The sequence below is a fragment of the Rhinopithecus roxellana genome, chromosome 18 (genome assembly GCF_007565055.1).
Source record: "Rhinopithecus roxellana isolate Shanxi Qingling chromosome 18, ASM756505v1, whole genome shotgun sequence".
NCBI classification, from domain to species: domain Eukaryota; kingdom Metazoa; phylum Chordata; class Mammalia; order Primates; family Cercopithecidae; genus Rhinopithecus; species Rhinopithecus roxellana.
In genome coordinates, this window is record NC_044566.1 from 5,704,001 (window position 1) to 5,721,484 (window position 17,484).

General features: G+C 53.3%; 1 protein-coding gene across 8 annotated transcripts in view; it reads left to right on the forward strand.

The window, feature by feature from the left end:
• Positions 1-17,484, forward strand: part of MCF2L (MCF.2 cell line derived transforming sequence like) — a 194,006-nt gene that overhangs the window by 61,598 nt on the left and 114,924 nt on the right. For 2 of the 8 annotated variants that reach the window (XM_030922081.1, XM_010360080.2), the window contains exon 1: positions 5,595-5,834. The exons of 4 other annotated variants lie outside the window; for them this stretch is intronic. In XM_030922081.1, the coding sequence (XP_030777941.1) occupies positions 5,756-5,834 (79 nt within the window). In that variant the 5' untranslated portion in view covers positions 5,595-5,755. Of the gene's footprint in view, positions 1-1,714; positions 1,822-4,386; positions 5,171-5,594; positions 5,835-17,484 lie in introns of those variants that run through there. 2 more of the 8 variants (XM_030922079.1, XM_030922073.1) reach the window with 2 other exon arrangements.

Consider the following 17,484-nt stretch of genomic DNA (forward strand, 5'->3'; position numbering starts at 1 on the left):
TCCACTTGCAGTGCACCTCAGCGCAGGGTTGCGGGGGACGGAGGGTCCCAGCTGGGGCAGTGCATAGCCCATCTCGGATGGCCCCTGCCCACGGCGGCGACTCTTGAGATTCCCTTGAGGCGGCCCCGGCGCCCCAGGTTCTACAGTTGCCCACACTGATGTCAAGCTTTGAGCTGTGGTTCTTGCCTCAGGAGCAGCTCTCCCCACCATGCAGGCAAATGGTTTCTAGCTAAAGTGAGTTTGCCTTTTGTTTTTTAACCAAACAAACCCATCCAAGCAGTACCCGGGCTGCCCCCAGGATGGCGTGAGCCCATCATGATGCTCCCTGTGACAGGGACCCCCTGCCGAGGAACAAGGTGCAGAATCCCACAGCGCCCTGTGTCTGCTCGCGTGGATGCACGTTACCATAACACGCACATATAAAACTCATGTACGGATTTCGGAAACTTTAAAATAGCCATACCCTTTGGTCTGTACCTCTACTTGTAGGAAATTAACCCTGAGAGACAATCAGATGTGAGAAAAGGAGCTGCCTGTGTGTTTCTTTGCCAGTGTTTATGACAGCCAAGAATCACTAGAAAACCTGATTAAAATCTGAAACACACGTCCCAGGAAATATTCACCCAGCTACTTAAAATCATGCAGACGAGTAGCATCATGAAAAAACGTTTGAGTGAAAAATTTGTTACAAAGAATATACATTGATGTTACAGTTTTGTATAAAAAGGCATCAAGGATAAAAGGACCTCTAGGTGATGCTGTTAAAGTGTATTTTGTTTTTATTTTCTGTATTTTCCAAAGTGAATGCAATGATTTTGTAGTCAGACAAAAATACATATTAAGTTACTTGTTTTATGTATCAAAATGTAATGGTCATTTGTGTGTGAGAACTTTAGATGATGGAGTCCAGGTCAGCAATCCTGCCAGATTTTATCCCCAAAAGACCATCTCCTCACTAACTGTCCTTATCAACTGATTCTGCATTTATAGTTTATGTTAATGTGAATTCCAGACTTCCTTGCCCTGCAAAGGTACAAAAAAGTCAGAAGTCCAGCAGCTCCTCCTCTTCCTTCCTCTCCCGCCCCTCCCCTCCCTGTCCCCCACTTCAGAAGTGCAGTCCTTCAGTCGTCCGTGTATGGACCAGGACCTGCTCACTGCTGGGACACAGGGACCTGTTCACACGTCACACTGGCCCCCGAGGGGGAGGTGCCAGCAGGTGCCCTCCCGTCACCACATGGAGGCCATCACATACCCAGGTGCCACGTCACCTCTGCTGCAGCGTGAGCTCTGGGCGGGCAGGAGCCACCAGCCTTGCTCAGTGCTGCACCTCAGAGCCAGCCCTGGTTGTCCGGAGTTGAGGGTTCGTTTCTAGATTTCTGGGGCCACGGCTTCAGTGCATTCCTGACATGCTGGGTGTTATCCCGCCGGGCTCTCCCAGTCACGATGAGCTTGTGAATTTCCTCACAGTCCTTTTCCAGTCTCCACCCTCTCTGATTCCCCTCCCAAGACGTGGAGTGAGGCTGTGCAGAAAACACCTATGCCTTCCCTTCTGTGGCCGGGGCCACTGTGCTCCTCCATAGCCCTGCTCTCCTAGCCTTGGGGTTGGCTCTGGGAGCCTGGCCCTGCCTGCTCCAGCTGCCAGTTCTCACCTCCGCTTTGTGGCTGATCATCCAGAAAGGTCGGTCGCTATGAGGATGTTTGGTATCCAGGTGTCGCGTTACCTTCAGCCTCCCTCCTGGAGCGCCTCTGGTTCCTGGGAGAGACACCGAGCCAGGGATGGAAAGAAAGCCGTCCCTTGGGACACACGGCTTGGGACCTTACGTAAGTGTCCTGGGTCTATCTGCTGGGAACTTTGTGGATGCCATTCCCCTTGCAACACTACAGACACCACAGGTCTGCATCTTTATGCCCCTGTGTGGCCTGGGGCAAGTCGCTGAACCTCTCTGCATATTCTGTAAAATGCTAAAAACAGGGCCTTTTCCCAGCTCTCTGTGAAGACCAATAGTTTACAGCGTGGGAAGCATCTGGCAGGTGCCTGGAGTGCCCAGTGCTCCCTAATGCCAGGTGGAATGGTGACAGTCGTTCTTTAGGCAAGAGTTACATGATTTTTATGGAAAGATGGCATCATTTGTGCTATAATTTGAGGCAGAATAAAGACTTGACAGAGCTAGAGAGAAAGAGAGACTTAGTTTAACAAATCAGCTCCTGAAATTGTGGGTGTTGGAAGGTCCAGAATCAGCAGGCCAGGGGCAGCCGGGGACTGGGGAGAGTTGGGTTGCAGTCCAGGCCGTCTGGGGGCAGAGCTCCCTCTTCCTCAGGGAACCTCTGTCTTTTTCTCTCAAGGCCCTTGATGGATTGGGTGAGGCCCACCCACATTATGTCACACGCTTTACTCAGCCTACTGACATAAGTGCCAATCTCATCTAAACATAGCTTCACAGAGACATCTAACATAGCAGTTGACCCAGTATCTGGGCATGGTGGCCCAGCCAAGTTGGCAAGTAATAAAGTCAATGGCCACAGAGACCAAGGGTCTCCACCCTGGTACCCCAACATGACATGGTGCCAGCTAGAGGATGTTGGCCAGGGGACAGAGTGGATGGCACAGGGTTGAGGAAAGAAGCCAGTAGCATGTGTGGAAATGCCCAAGGGGTGAAGAGGGAGATCAGAGAAGCAGGTTGGGCCAGAGATTGTGGCCCTTTCCTTTCATCTTGCTTTTAAGATGCAACAGATTTCAGCAGTGGTTCTCAAAATGTGGACCAGCACATTCAACATCCCAGGGAATTTTGCTAGAAATGCACATCCTCAGGCCCCACCCCAGACCTCCTGGATCAGCAAGGAGCCATCAGAGCCCAGCCGTGTGAGCTTAACAAGCCCTTGGTAGATCCTGACACAGCCCAAGGCTGGGTAGGCTGGAAGGCACCTGCCTGGCACTGGGAGAAGAGGGCAAGTGCTCAGGGAGTGTGGCCTGGGGCCGTGTGGGCTGAGGACCAGGGAGGGTGTTTTGCCTTAGACTAGTGGAAAGGGCAGGGCCTGCATTTCAGGACCCTTCTGCCTGATGACAGGCTTTCCCTGAAGCTGGAGGGGCAGGGTTGGGGTAGGGGGTGGGGGATGGGGAGTGGTGAAGTTTCCTTGAACTGACAGGGAATGAGTTAGGAGCAGACCCATTTGAGGGCACTTTTTGGAGATCATGTATAGACAGGAGGTAGCAATTGTGCAGGCGTAGGCACAGTGGGGTTGCTTCAGCTCTGGGCAGCCCGGGGGATGCTTGTCCACACAGGGAGAGGCTCCCATCCACACCGAGGCCTTTCCAGAGTCCTCCTTTCACTGGGCTCCAAAGAGATTCTATAGAACCAAGTGAAACTGCTGATACTCAATACGTTTCTCATGTTAAACAAAAACAAAAACAAAGCAGCCATTTCTTACAGATTTACTCAGTACTTCCTATCTGTGGTGGTTGTACTTCTTATTCTGTAATTATTTTTTATTATGAATTATTTATTTCCAGATCTGTCTGGCCTATCCAGACCTGTGGGAGCTATAAGGGGAAGTACTGTGTCACCTTCATTTTTTTAATCCCTTTGGCCTCGCTCCATGCCTGAAAGGTCACCACACTGGAATGTCCAGGCGCACATGTGCCACTGGACAGCGGGATGTTGGGGGACACACATGTTGCCGGATGCTGGAATGGTACACGCATGCTCTGTTGGACACTGGACTACTGGTGCATTGTTGCCGGATGCTGGAATGGTGTGCGCATGCTCTGTTGGACACTGGACTACTGGTGCATTGTTGCCGGATGCTGGAATGGTGCGTGCATGCTCTGTTGGACACTGGACTACCTGTGCATTGTTGCCGGATGCTGGAATGGTGCGCGCATGCTCTGTTGGACACTGGACTACTGGTGCATTGTTGCTGGATGCGGGAATGGTACACGCATGCTCTGTTGGACACTGGACTACTGGTGCATTGTTGCTGGATGCGGGAATGGTACACGCATGCTCTGTTGGACACTGGACTACTGGTGCATTGTTGCCGGATGCTGGAATGGTGCGCGCATGTTCTGTTGGACACTGGAATGCTGGTGCATTGTTACCGGATGCTGGAATGGTGCGTGCATGCTCTGTTGGACACTGGACTACCTGTGCATTGTTGCCGGATGCTGGAATGGTGCACGCATGCTCTTTTGGACCCTGGACTACCGGTGCATTGTTGCTGGATGCTGGAATGGTGCGCGCATGCTCTGTTGCACACCGGACTACTGGTGCATTGTTGCTGGATGCTGGAATGGTGCGCGCATGCTCTGTTGCACACCGGACTACTGGTGCATTGTTGCTGGATGCTGGAATGGTGCACGCATGCTCTGTTGGACACTGGACTGCTGGTGCATTGTTGCTGGATACTGGAATGATGCACGCATGCTCTGTTGGACACTGGAATGCTGGTGCATGTGCACATGTTATTGGCATGAGCTGTAGTTCAAACCTCAGCCATTTAATGCTTGAATTCTCAAACCATTCATGGAAAAGGGTACTTTTTCCTGCTGGAATTCTCTCTCTCTTTTTTTAACTGGTGGGGGAGTGGGGTTGGGCGGGGGGGGGGGGGGGGGTCTTGCTACATTGCCCAGACTCAAACTTCTGAACTCAAATGATCCTCCTGCCTCTGCCTCTGCTTCTGCCTCGGCCTCCGGAGTAGCTGGGACTACAGGCCTGAAATATTGTTTCTTTAAGGAAGGGCACGTTACCTGTAATACCAAACCACAAGAGGATAGCCGCGGTTTTGGGTGAGGAGAGCTCAGAGAGTTTCTTGCACATGGCCCTGTGGTGGCGGCCATGGCCCTGCATAGACACGAGCTGGAATCTGCAGGTGGCAGCCAGGACGCTGCGGGTGTCAAGTGCACAGTGTGGCCTGGTGCCAACCATGGCGAGGGTGGAGAGTCCCGTGCCTGCAGTGCGCGCTTCCTACACCGGGTCCTGCGACCTTGGGCAGGCGATGCCCCTGCGGGAAGGGGCTGGTCCATCTCCGGCCAGCCACGGACCCACGCATGGACCCAGCGACTCGCGGACCTGCTTACCTGGGCGCGGCGCGGGTGGCATGCGGCCACGCGGAGGGGGCGCGCTCGGCTGCTGCGGCCTCTGCAGCTTCTGCACCTGCCGCGGGGCGGCCGGAGGTAAAGGGAGGCGGCGGCCAGGCGCGGCCCCGCGGAGGCAGCTGCACTCGCTCGGTCCACTCGCGGCTCCGCGCGGCTGCCCGCAAACCGGGAGAGTGTGGAGACCCGGAACCGGGGGGAGGGGCGGGGGCACTTGTGCGGCACCCGCGGGGCTCCCAGGGGACCTCGGCGGTGACACGAATTTCTAGGTGACCTCGGCGGTGACACGAATTTCTAGGTGATCTGTGTGATACACTCACAGGGCTCCCAGGTGACCGCGGCGGTGACCCGCGGGGCTTCCAGGTGACCTCGGTGGTGCACTCACAGGACTCCCAGGTGACCCGCGGTGGTGACACGCCGGGGCGGGCGCGCGCCGCTTCCGCTTCCGCCGAGCCGCCCCCCGCCCCCCGCGGCGCAGCGCGCGCCCCCCTCCCGGTGGCGCGGAACCAATCCTGGGCAGGGAGGCGGTGGCTCCAGGCTGAAAGCGCTGCCGTGGCCCCCACCCCGCCTCCGCCGCGCCCCCTCCCCACTCGCACGGCCCCACCCGCAGGCGCCCCCCGTGCGGAGGAAGCGGATCTGCCAGCATCATTTTTGTTGTGTCGGAGGATGAGGTTTTGGCTGAGGACTGAAGAGATGGCCCTGGAAGAAATGGTGCAGAGATTAAATGCGGTTTCCAAGCACACGGGTAGGAGGAGCTGCTGGCCGTCAGTGATCTGTGCTTAAGCTTGACATCATGGGCTGGATTGTGGGGAAATGCGTCTGATGTTTGTAAGCCGCCCTCGTGTTCCTTTCTAGCGATGGTAGATGAGACATGGGGGGCATTGGTTGGTAGCTGGTGTGTTTTCAGAGGCTGTCGGCGATCGTATGCTGCCCCGGATAGTTAAAATGACTGCACGTTGGTGTCACGGGCTCTCTCAGGGATGCTGGGTCTGCATGCGGAGCCATTTGTGTGTCTGAAATCTGCCCATCAACCTGCCCGTCCGTAGCCCTCGCAATGGAGAATGCACAAGTGCTTGCAAATTGACAATGATCTGAGCCAAGGGGTTTCAGAGCTTGGGATTTCAGAGCCAGGGGTGGGGATAGTGAAGCTACCTGGAAGCTCATTTTGAGGAGGAAAAAACCTGGACTAATCAGGTGGTTCTTTTCTTCATTAAATGCAATTTAAACCTCAGACAAATGTGTGAGACGGTATGGGTAAAGAGTGGACTGGACGTTCATTTTCAGTATTAATCGAAATATTACTTCAAATAAGCTTTGAAGAGCAGTTCAGATCGATTATTTTAGATGTAAGCAGAGACTGGGCTGACAGCTTGCATCTGGCCCTGGCTTTCAGGCAGTCCCATCTGAGTTCTCAGGCTGTGTTATGCAGAAGGGACAGGCATCCTTAACTAGTTTTCCTTGAAATGAAGAGGAAATAATGATATATCATTAAAAGTAAGTTGCCAAGTGTTTTGCCTGATGTTGCCATATGTTATGTCATATATGCCATGACTAGTTGTCTAACTAGTACTTGCCTGGGAGATTAAAATGTCGGTTGCTTGGTTTGGGTGTGGTTCTCTGTCTTTCTCTACCCACCCCAATGGATTTTGAGAGCGAACCAGTGATTAAATCAGCATAAGCACCATCGTATGGGTTAGTCTAATCAAGATGTTTTTAATGGGGGTTTTGTGATCAAAGCTGCTGGGTTTATTGTATATGGGTCAAAAGAAAACAAAACCATTTTCATGCCGTCTGCTCTCTGATTCTTAGAGGATCAGCTCTCTTTTTCTGAGGCTTGAGTGGAGCTTTTCCATGCAGGGTTTGCAGGGTTTGAGTACAGCGAAGGGCTTTGTGGGTGCCAGGTTCACAGGGAGGCTTCCGATCGGCTGCGGGGGTGGAGGAGAAAGCGCCTCCTTGCTCTGCGTGCCTCTGCGTGTGGCTCGATGTCGGAATCACAGAGTGGGAACCGCTCCAGAGGGTGATGTCATTCCCCAGATTTTTAGGGATTGGGGTTTCTTCATGAGCTCCGAGAGACACGTGCGCATTTTTAATTGTAAAAAGGCCATCTCAGAAGAGCAGCAGTGACACTGGCCGCTCGCTGAATGTCCTGCGAGCCAGGCTCTCGATGTGGGCTGTCTCATCTGGAACAGGCAGTAAGATGTGCGTCCTCCCACACATCTGCATTACTGATAATTGCATGCTTCACCAGGACTTTCAAATCCAGCTTACCAGATATCTTCGGTTATGAGCACCCTGCAGTGTTTAGTTAGGGGAGGTGACACCACATCACACTCCACTTGCCACCCATTAACACTGGCCTCTTCCTTCAGCACAAACCCATTTTCTGCTCACGCTGTGTGTAAGGTACCACTCAGTGGAGGCAAGTTATTAGGTTGAGAGGCTGTAAAACCATCATGAGGGGGGTGTGTGGTGTGATATTGACATGACGCTACCACAGAGTGTAGGGGTGTGTGTGTGTGGTGCACATTCTCTGGTAGGGGTGAAGGTCAAGGTAAACCTGATCCCCACCTCGGGTTTAAATTCCAAGCACTTCCTCAGGCGAGTTCCCCACCTGCAGCCAAACACCTTTCAGCTCGAGGTCATGGAGCTGCTTCTCCTTCTGGGGTCATGCTAGGGTCCGTGCCAGGTGAGAGCTGATGGCAACAGGACACTGATGTGGCAGCTGGCGTAGGTCCTCAGGGCAGTGGTGGGGCCAGGTCACAGCTGAGGGATTGCGTACAGCGGCTGGCCTTAGAGCAGCTGTCTCATTCAGCTGCACAGAGCCTCACCTTCTGTAGATTCACTCCAAGCCCACAAGCATTTTATCTTTGCTGCTGTCCAGGACATGCTGCTGCTGTGTTTTAATTTCAGATTTATGCATTTCTTCTGTCACCTAGAACCTTCATTGTCTAGGCTAATCTGCATGTAAAGGAGGATAATGTGTGCTGTCCATATGGTCTGTGAACCTGTTGCCTTTGATCTTGAGAACTGACGTTTTATATACTCTTCTAAACCTGATCTTTAGTAACAAGGCCGGGGCACTTTCCAGTGGCAACTTCCCCTTGGCCCCCCTTCTATGTGATAGGGCTCGTTTTCATCTGTTTTTGTTTTCTCTTTGGAATTTTAGTAATTGATGAAAAGGTAGAAGACATTCGAGGGAGCAATGCTATGGCTCTAGTTGATGTAAGCACATGATGAAACAGAACAGTGGTCCTCCAGCTAGAGCATGTATCTGCATCACCTGGGGGGCTTGTTAAAGCACAGGCTGCTGGGCCCACCCTCAGAGTTTCTGATTCAGCAAGTCTAGGGTAGGGTCTGAGAATTGACATTTTTTAAGTTCTTGATGAAGTTCTTCAGGAATCAAACTTGCGGAACTGCTGTAGTAGAAAAATCTTTAAACCTAGCCCCACCTTTTCCATTAGTTGATCTCATACTAACTCTTGTCATAGACAGATGATGATAGATGGATAATGCATGGATAAATGAGTGGATGGATGGATGGATGGATAGATGGGTGGGTGGGTGGATGGATGGATGGATGGGTAGATGGGTGGGTGGGTGGATGGATGGATGGGTTGGTGGATGAATGTAGGGGTGGATGAGTGGATGTGTGGGTGAGTGGATGGATGGATGGATGGATGGATGGATGGATGGATGGGTGGGTGGATGGATGGATAGGTTGGTGGATGAATGTAGGGGTGGATGAGTGGATGTGTGGGTGGGTGGATGGATGGGTAGATGGGTGGGTGGGTGGATGGATGGATGGATGGGTAGATGTGTGGGTGGTGGATGGATGGATGGGTTGGTGGATGCTGTAGGGGTGGATGGTGGATGTGTGGTGTGGGTGGGTGGTGGCTGGTGGATGGATGGATGGTAGTGTGTGTGGGTGGGTGGATGGATGGATGGTGGATGGATGGGTCGATGGGTGGGTGGGTGGATGGTGGTGGGTTGGTGATGCCTGTCGGGGTGGTACTGATGGATGTGGTGGGTGGGTGGTGGATGGATGGGGTGGCTGGCTGGATGGTGGGTTGGTGGAGACTGTCGGGTGGATGGTGTGTGTGGGTGGGTGGCTGGATGGATGGCTGGTGGAGTGGGTGGGTGTGGTGGTGGCTGGATGGGTTGGTGGCTGATTGTAGGGTGTTGCGTGGCTGTGTGGGTGAGTGGATGGATGGATGGATGGATGGATGGATGGATGGATGGATGGATAGATAGATGGGTGGGTGGATGGATGGATGGATGGATGATGCCTACATAAGGAAGCTTCCATGGAAATCCAAAGGACTGGGCTCGGGCAGCTGCCCGAGGCTGAGTGCAAGGAAGTTCCTGGAGGGTGGCGCCCTGGGTGGGCTTGGAAGTGTCACACCCTCCCGCGTGCCTCACCCTGTGCCACTCTTCATCTGTATCCTTTGTGACGTCCTTTATATTAAACCAGAAAATGTAACTAAGTGCTTCCCCAAGTTCTGTGAGCTGCTCCCGCAAATTAACCCAACCCACGGAGGGGTCATGGGACCCCTGATGTGTAGCCGGCTGGGCAGAAGCACAGGTCACAACTGGGGCCTGTGGTTGGCATGGGAAGTGGGAGGTCTGAGCCCTCACCCTGCTGGTCTGACGCTGTCTCCAGGTAGAAGGCGTCAGAATTGAACTGGGTCACCTGCCTGGCATCTGCTGCAGAATTGATTGGTGCAGAATTGATTGGTTGCCTGTGGTGCGGAGAGACCCCACACACTTCTTGGTGTCTGGGAGCCATGGAAGTCTTCTGTGTTGACTGTTGCAGGGTGAGAGCAGAGGAAACAGTTTGTTCCCCTCAGTCATGAAGCCTCCAAGTTGCCCCAAGGTTATGAGAAGCTCACCTGAAGCAAAATCGCGGTGATCAATTTTGGAAAAAGGAAACATAGGAAGTAGACTTGCCTCGTTCTCTGATACTCCCGGCCAGCAAACCCTCAAGATTGGCGTCCCCGCCGGGTATCTGCCTGCCGTGGCATGGAGCCCTCTCTCTCTCATGGCCACGTGACACACAGCTGAGGATGGCACCGTGACAGTGTTTGTGTTACGGGATTGGGAAGCCCTTGGAGTGTGCGAGGCTGGTGTGTCCCTGAAACGGCAGGAGAGGGATTGAGACCAGGGTCTTGGTCTGCTGGGGCTCCAGTAACACAGCGCCGCAGGCTGGTGGCTTCAACAACGGATGCTCATCTTCTCACAGTCCTGGAGGCTGGGAGTCCAAGGTCAAAATGTCACAGGGCTGATTCGTCCTGGGGCCTCTCTCCTTGGCGTGTAGACGTAGTTTCTCCCTGTGTCCTCACATGGTCGTCCCTGTGTGCACGTGTGTCTTAATCTCCTCTTCTTATAAGGACACCAGCCCTGTTGGGTTAGGGCCCACCCTAGTGACCTCATTTCAATTGAATGAACTGTGTAAAGCTCTTGTCCACAAATGCAGTCACACTCTGAGGTGCTGGGGGTCAGGATATCAACGTATGAGTCTGGGGACAATCGGCCCGTGGCAGACAGACATGCGTGGGCTGCAGGCTCTAGGTGGCGGGTGGTGTGGGCCACGGGTTTCTGGGTGCAAGTGAAGGCCAAGCTGATGGAGCTTGTGAGTAAAGGAAGAGTGGGGTGCCGCCCTCCCTGAGCGAAAGCTGTGTGCCGCCTCCTGTCCTTAAGCTCTTCCTGGGAAGGGGCCTGTGGCCTGAGCGGTGGGCTGAGGGACACAGTAGCACGGAGGGGCTTTGGGGGATGAAGGAGCGTCCCAGGACCACCACACAGGCACAGCTGTCCGGCATCCCCCAGTTGCAGGTCTCAGAGGAAAAACTCGGGGGGGCATGTGCCCAGGAGGCAGGGAGCACGCATTTCTGTGTGGAATTGAAGAGCTCTCAGTGGAGAAGGTGCGGCTCCCTGGCAAAATGCCGCCTGCTCATTAGCCCGCTCCGCAGTTTCTGACGGACGCCTTAGCACTCCCCTCTCATGCCCCTGCCTTCGGCCTCAGTGACTGGCGTCTCCTCAAGGAGCCGTGATTTCTTTGTCGGTTTTTTAAATGTGTTGAGGCCCTTTAGAAGGAAAACCATGCAGCCAAATGAGGTAGACGTCTGTGCGGACTGTTTTGTAACATGAAATTTAGGTCTCCAATTAGATAAGTGTGACTATAAAGTACAGAAACATTTTTAAAAAACAATTAGCTTTCCTGGGATGTTGTGTTATGGATCTTGTCCGTAGGGATTCAGGAGTGGGTTTTGAGATTTGAGCGGAGAGAGGCTTGTGAGGAAACAGTGAGTTATTTGAGCATCCTTGGCGTCCCGTGTTGCCAACCTTCTGTGATCTGATGCCACGGCTCAGTGCATCCTGAGAGCTCCTAAGAATGCAGCGCTCGGGCCTCCTAGGTGGGTGAGTCCGACGCCCTCCATGCAAAGACAGCACGAGCAAGGCCCCACCTGTGGAACCAGGGGCAGACTGATGAGCTCCCGGGGATTTCAGTTCCAGCCTGCTCTGAGGATACTGGGGGGCTGACCCTGTGTTTGCTTGGAGCGCCCTTCAGGGAGACCCATGGCTCCAGGGGCTGGTGCTGAGTGACCGCAGGTCAGGTCTCAGGAGTGAGCGATGCTGGGCAGCACCTGAGAAGGGGACGCCTGCGAGGTTCGTGCCGAGTTTCTTGGGGTCTTGTGTTGGCCACTGCCTCCTGAGTCGCTGGCCCCTTTTCACGCTGCACTTGTGCCTTGGGATGGTGGCCGCCTTCCAGTGTCTTCCCAATCTCCCTCCTCAGAGCCACTCCTGACTCTCCCACTGCCCCCTCTGACCTCAGCCCCCACTGTTTCATCAGCTCCTGTCCTGGCACTTCCTCACCTGGTGCCTCATCGCCTGGCACTTCCTTACCTGGCGTTTCATCCTCACCTGCCACTCCACATCCCCTGCTGGCTGCCTCCTCCCTTAGTCTTACGTTTGGAGTTCCCTGCATTTGGCATTCCCTAAGGGTAAGACCACCTTCTACAGTGGTGCAAACTCCTCCTCAGAACTAGGGGCGCCGAGTCCACAAAGGCCCCCGGGCATGGCTAACCTCTGAGTCCGCAAAGCCTCTCACATGGCTGACCTCCAGGTCTGCAAGGGCCCCCGGTATGGCCAGCCTCCGAGTCCATGAAGTCCCCGGCATGGCCAACCTCATTGGATGAGTTTGCCTGGACCTTTGCGCCCCTGGCATGCTGTTGTTCTGCTGGTTTTCGTAAGCTTGGCCCCTTGGGTATGGAGGATGCACGGATTTTAGGAGTTCCATTCATTTTGCAGACATTCTGGGGAGCACATTTGTTGATCATTGATACCAGCTGAATACCAGAGGGTGCACTCCAGAATTAGAACTTTAGGGACTAGTAAATATGAGAGAAGCTGGCTCGGGAGACCTGCTTTCGCTGTAATAAAGAACAAGGCATAAGCATCACAATCAGAAGTTCTCCAAGCTTCAGCTGCCCATGAACGGCATGCTGTGTCTGATAAACACATTTTCATGAATAGAGAATAATTTTAACAGACCCTAGGGTCTATTGATTCATAATTTAACCAAATACAATTTCTGGAGCCACGTTAGTTCTGCAGCCTAATTATGGAAAGCTCGGCTGCTTTGTCTGTGTGTTTTGCTTCCTCTGCCACCCACGACGTGCGGGCAGCACTCTCAGCGTAGCCCCTTCTTTCACCAGAACTATCGTCTCCACATCAGCTCACGTTACCGTCCGTAGAGTTGGAAGGATACCACTGTAAGTAGTATTTTCACACTTCTACCTTTCGGATTAACTCAGAATGTGTCTGGTCACATTCATTTTATAATCTAGGTGTGGAGAAAGAAGCATCTCTTACGCCTTTCAGAATGTTTACAAGCTAACTGCCCTTGTCTGATACACACACAAAAATGGAGCTGCCTACATTGGAATTCTAGTGAAGTACTGAAGTTAGAACGTCTAATGCCTTGTGGTCATACGTGGATAAGATGTGGGATGAGGCTTTGCACCTTGTGAGGTTAGCGGGGCCCACTGTGAAGAAGGGTTGCATTGACTATTAGGTTAAAATCGCTGGTGCTGGACCCGTGACCTGTGAGGTCAAATCGGACGCACAGGCCTCCCGGGCAGCGGGAAACCCAGAGGCAAGGACCTGGTCCAGCAGGGCTGGCGCTGAGAGGTTGGGGTCGCCCAGTCTGACAGTGAGGGACTTCCCAGTGCTGCTGTCACTACCCTGTGGGGGCTGTTTGGGGAAGTCATTGGTCTCCACACAGCTCTGCCGTCTGTGACTGTGAATGTGACTGTGTGGTGCCTCAGTTTCCTCATCTGCAAAATGGACTCAGGAGAGCACCTACCTGCTAGGGTTGATGTGACGATCAAATGAGTTAAATGAGTTAAATCTGCATGAAAAGCACTTAGAAGCACCCGGCAGGCAGGAAGCTGTGGGGAACTGTTTGCTATTAGGGTCACTTGTGCACATGGTTAGTGCAGGCAGGTGCTGGCCATGAGCTCCTGTGCACAGCAGGGAGCCACTGCCATGGTCATCCTCACAGTCAGGTGTGTGACCACACTGATGATCCCAGTAATGAAGTATGTGGGGATTTTCCAGGTAAATGAGAAGGAAAAGGAAGGTTCTGAGAGGAAGGGTCTGTGGTTGACCTCATTATGGTCACATGGTGATAGAGGTGACATCTGTGGTCACTATTCTCACAGATGCCCACGGTCACAGAGAGCACGAGCCCGGGCTTCAGCACACAGCACTTCGCAGGCCGCTGTGCCATAGTGAGCTCCTGTCCTCCCTCCCTCCCTCCACCCCAGGAGCCTTTGTCCAGCGTAGGTCCCAGGAGATGCCCAGTGCTGAGAAGAAACTGAACCTTTGGGAGGAGACACTCAAGAAAACTTACAGTTGTGAGTTTGAAAATACAAAAGAACCGATTGTTCCTTCTAAATTATGGGATTGGCTGGCGTTTGCATCTAAATTGGGCTCTCAGCAAATGTTCTGGGTTTTTTGTTTGTTTGTTTGTTTGTTTGTTTGCTTTACTCCTTTATTAATGATGTTAAAGAAATGAGACAAATCTCCAAAGCATGAAAACCAATTTCTCAGCATTAGTCCTAACACACAATTGTGCTACTTAATTCCCTAAAGGAAAGAACTAGTATTAAGTTTCATTAATGACATTTTTGGCAATCTATTAGGGATGGTGAGCTAATGCCCCAAACAAAACTTCGTTTTTGTAAGAATGCCTTATCTCTTAAAATGGAACTTGTCATGGACAATGAAGAGAAGGATTCCAGCTGGAGCACCTGTTAAACGCTGCACAGGGGACCACACGCGGCTCCAGGCTTGGTCTTCAGGTCCGTCATGGGGTGGCAAGGGTGGGACAGAGGGCAGTGTGTGATGCTCACGCAGGGAGCAGCACTGGGTCACCTGCACCTCTGAGGCCGAGCTGTGTGGCCTTTCCGGCCATTCACCAAAGGTGCCTCTGCTAGACCAGAGCCACGACCTTCCCTGGCGGGTCCCGGGCTGGGACTGAAGGAGAGGAGGGGCTGCTCGGCGAGTAGCCTCTCAGACACCATGGCAGGAAGATGACGGGGCTGTGAGGAGTCATACACCAAACCTGACGCACAGGCCTCCCGGGCAGCGGGAAACCCAGAGGCAAGGACTGGTCCGGCAGGGCTGGCGCAGAGGGTTGGGGTTGCCCAGTCTGACAGTCAGGGGCTTCCCAGCACTGCTGTCACTACCCTGTGGGGGCTGTGTGGGGAAGTCACTGGTCTCCACAAGCATGCTCTGTCCTTCCCTGCACCCCATGCTTTACGGAGAGGGGAAACGAGACACTTCCGTCTGTGCCTCACCCCCGGTGTGCATGGTTGCTCCCACCCGCATCAGCCCAGGAGCATTGAATTTTATTTTATTTTATTTTATTTTATTTATTTATTTATTTATTTATTTATTTATTTATTTATTTTATTTTATTTTTTTGAGATGGAGTCTCGCTTTGTCGCCCAGGCTGGAGCTGGAGTGCGGTGGCGCTGTCTCAGCTCACTGCAGGCTCTGCCTCCCGGGTTCACACCATTCTCCTGCCTCGGCCTCCGAGTAGCTGGGACTACAGGCGCCCGCCACCGCGCCCAGCTAATTTTTTGTATTTTTAGTAGAGACGGGGTTTCACCGTGTTAGCCAGGATGGTCTCGATCTCCTGACCTCATGATCTGCCCACCTCGGCCTCCCAAAGTGCTGGGATTACAGGCGTGAGCCACCGCGCCCGGCCAGTGTTGAATTTTAAATCACCCAACAGCTCATTTAAGACCTGCCCTAAACAACTCCCTACTCCACGACTAATGGAGTGGTTAATGTAAGACTCTTTTCCTGCCAAAAATGATACCATTTATTGATATGGATTTCTTAACAGTAGCTTGGGGCCACATTGTATGAAATAGACTCCCGGGGTTCACAAAAGTCAACCCGCTTCTCAGGGGCCCAGCCATTCTGGAGCCTCCCTGAGGCTAACCAGCGGGGTGACAGGAAGAACTTGGATCTCACGTGGGTTTTTTGTGTTTTCTCATGGGGGGGGGCTACCAAGGAGCTTAGGGAGGAAGTGGCCCCCGCCAGCCAGGAGAGGACAGCCGGGTTTTCACGATAGTCGCTGAACCCAAAGCTTGTATGCGCGACATATGAGAAGAAATGAGCCGATCGTGAGCGAGCTTCCTATCTCAGGACTGATTTTTGAAAAATGGTTTTAATGAGTAACATCTTTAAAACATATTTAGATGTTTAGGACGTTGAATGATGAACGTGTGTGCACATCCGACCTGCTCAGCTGCAAGTGGCTCTGCCATTCCAATTTCCGTGACTTTCCTCAGCACCTTAACCACGCACAAGGGAAGGAAACGCAGAAAGAGAGGTTTGGTGCTGACCCCAGAGGCGACCCTGATGGCTCCTGTGCTCACTGCTCAGTGCTTCCGTGAATACAAAGCCTGTTCTGCGTCTGTCCTTGTGGATGGAACCAGCATCTAGGGCTTGATTTCCTGGTTATTCAAAGAGGCCCTTGGAGGATCACCTTAGGTCAGGAGTCAGAGACCAGCCTGGCCAACATGGTGAAACCCGGTCTCTACTAAAAGTACAAAAATTAGTCGGGCATGGTGGCAGGCATCTGTAATCCCAGCTACTTGGGAGGCTGAGGCATGAGAATTGCTTGAACCCAGGAGGTGGAGGTTGCAGTGAGCTGGGATCATGCCACTGCACTCCAGCCTGAGGGGTAGAGCAAGACTCTGTCTCCAAACAAACAAACAAACAAACAAAACCAAAGAGGCCTGAGCTCTGGAAACACCACGCAAAATGTGCCATCCGTTTCCCCATTTTCATGTGAGTCAGGTTAGGGCTTACCTGTTCTGGGCTCGCACACAAGCCCCCAACAAAGTGGGGTTCGTGGTCTCTGCTCCTGGGTGGCTGAGACATCGAGCCTCTCACCCTATTTTCCTCTGTAGCTGTTTTGGGGGATGCAGCACAGAGAACAAGCTTCCGGCCGCTTCAAGGGGCGGCGGCCTTGGGACCATCTTGTTGCATCTGGCAGGTGGATGTGGAAGGCAGGAGGGGGATGGTGTGTGGGGCTCTGTCTTTCCTGGCAGAAGCTGGCTCTCAACACCTGTAGCTCTCAGAGGAGCAAACCCAGCACAGAACACTTTGAACAGAATCACCGTATTTGTGGAGGCTAATGGGACACCAAGGTGCCACCTCTCCGGGCATGGAATCAGTTTTTCCCTCTGACGTCCCGGATGCCAGTGGGGGACACAGGAGGCGGGGACCCTCCAGCCGTTCTGTGGGGGACACAGGAGGCGGGGACCCTCCAGCCGTTCTGTGGGGGACACAGGCGGCGGGGACTCTCCAGCCGTTCTGTGGGGGACACAGGCGGCGGGGACCCTCCAGCCGTTCTGTGAGCGCCTGTGCAGGGTGGCGCGACAGGTGTGCACTCAGTAAACAATGTTGAATAAATGCATTCTTTGGCTGCAAACCAGATGCACGCTCTAATCACATCGGCTCACAGAAGGGCACCTGTGGTGCTTGGGACACTGTGTGGCTTTCACAAGCAGGCCTGAGCTCCAGCCCTGCCACCTTCTCTTCCTGTGGCCTGAAGCATATACTAATAAGAGTTAAAATGGCATTAGGCCATTTGCATGGCCTTGCACATCAGCTGTGAGGCCTGGAGCCCTGGGTGTGCCCAGCATGGTGCCTAGTGACTCTGAGAGCCTGAGGGTGGCACGTCAGCTCGGGGGCCATGGGGAGCCCTGGACGCTGTCACCTCTCCCCCCTCGGAAGCAGCCATGGGGCAGAGGGTGGGAGCTGCTGGCTTGGGACCAGCTCAACAGCTCTTGGGGAAAAGTATCTCCAGCCAC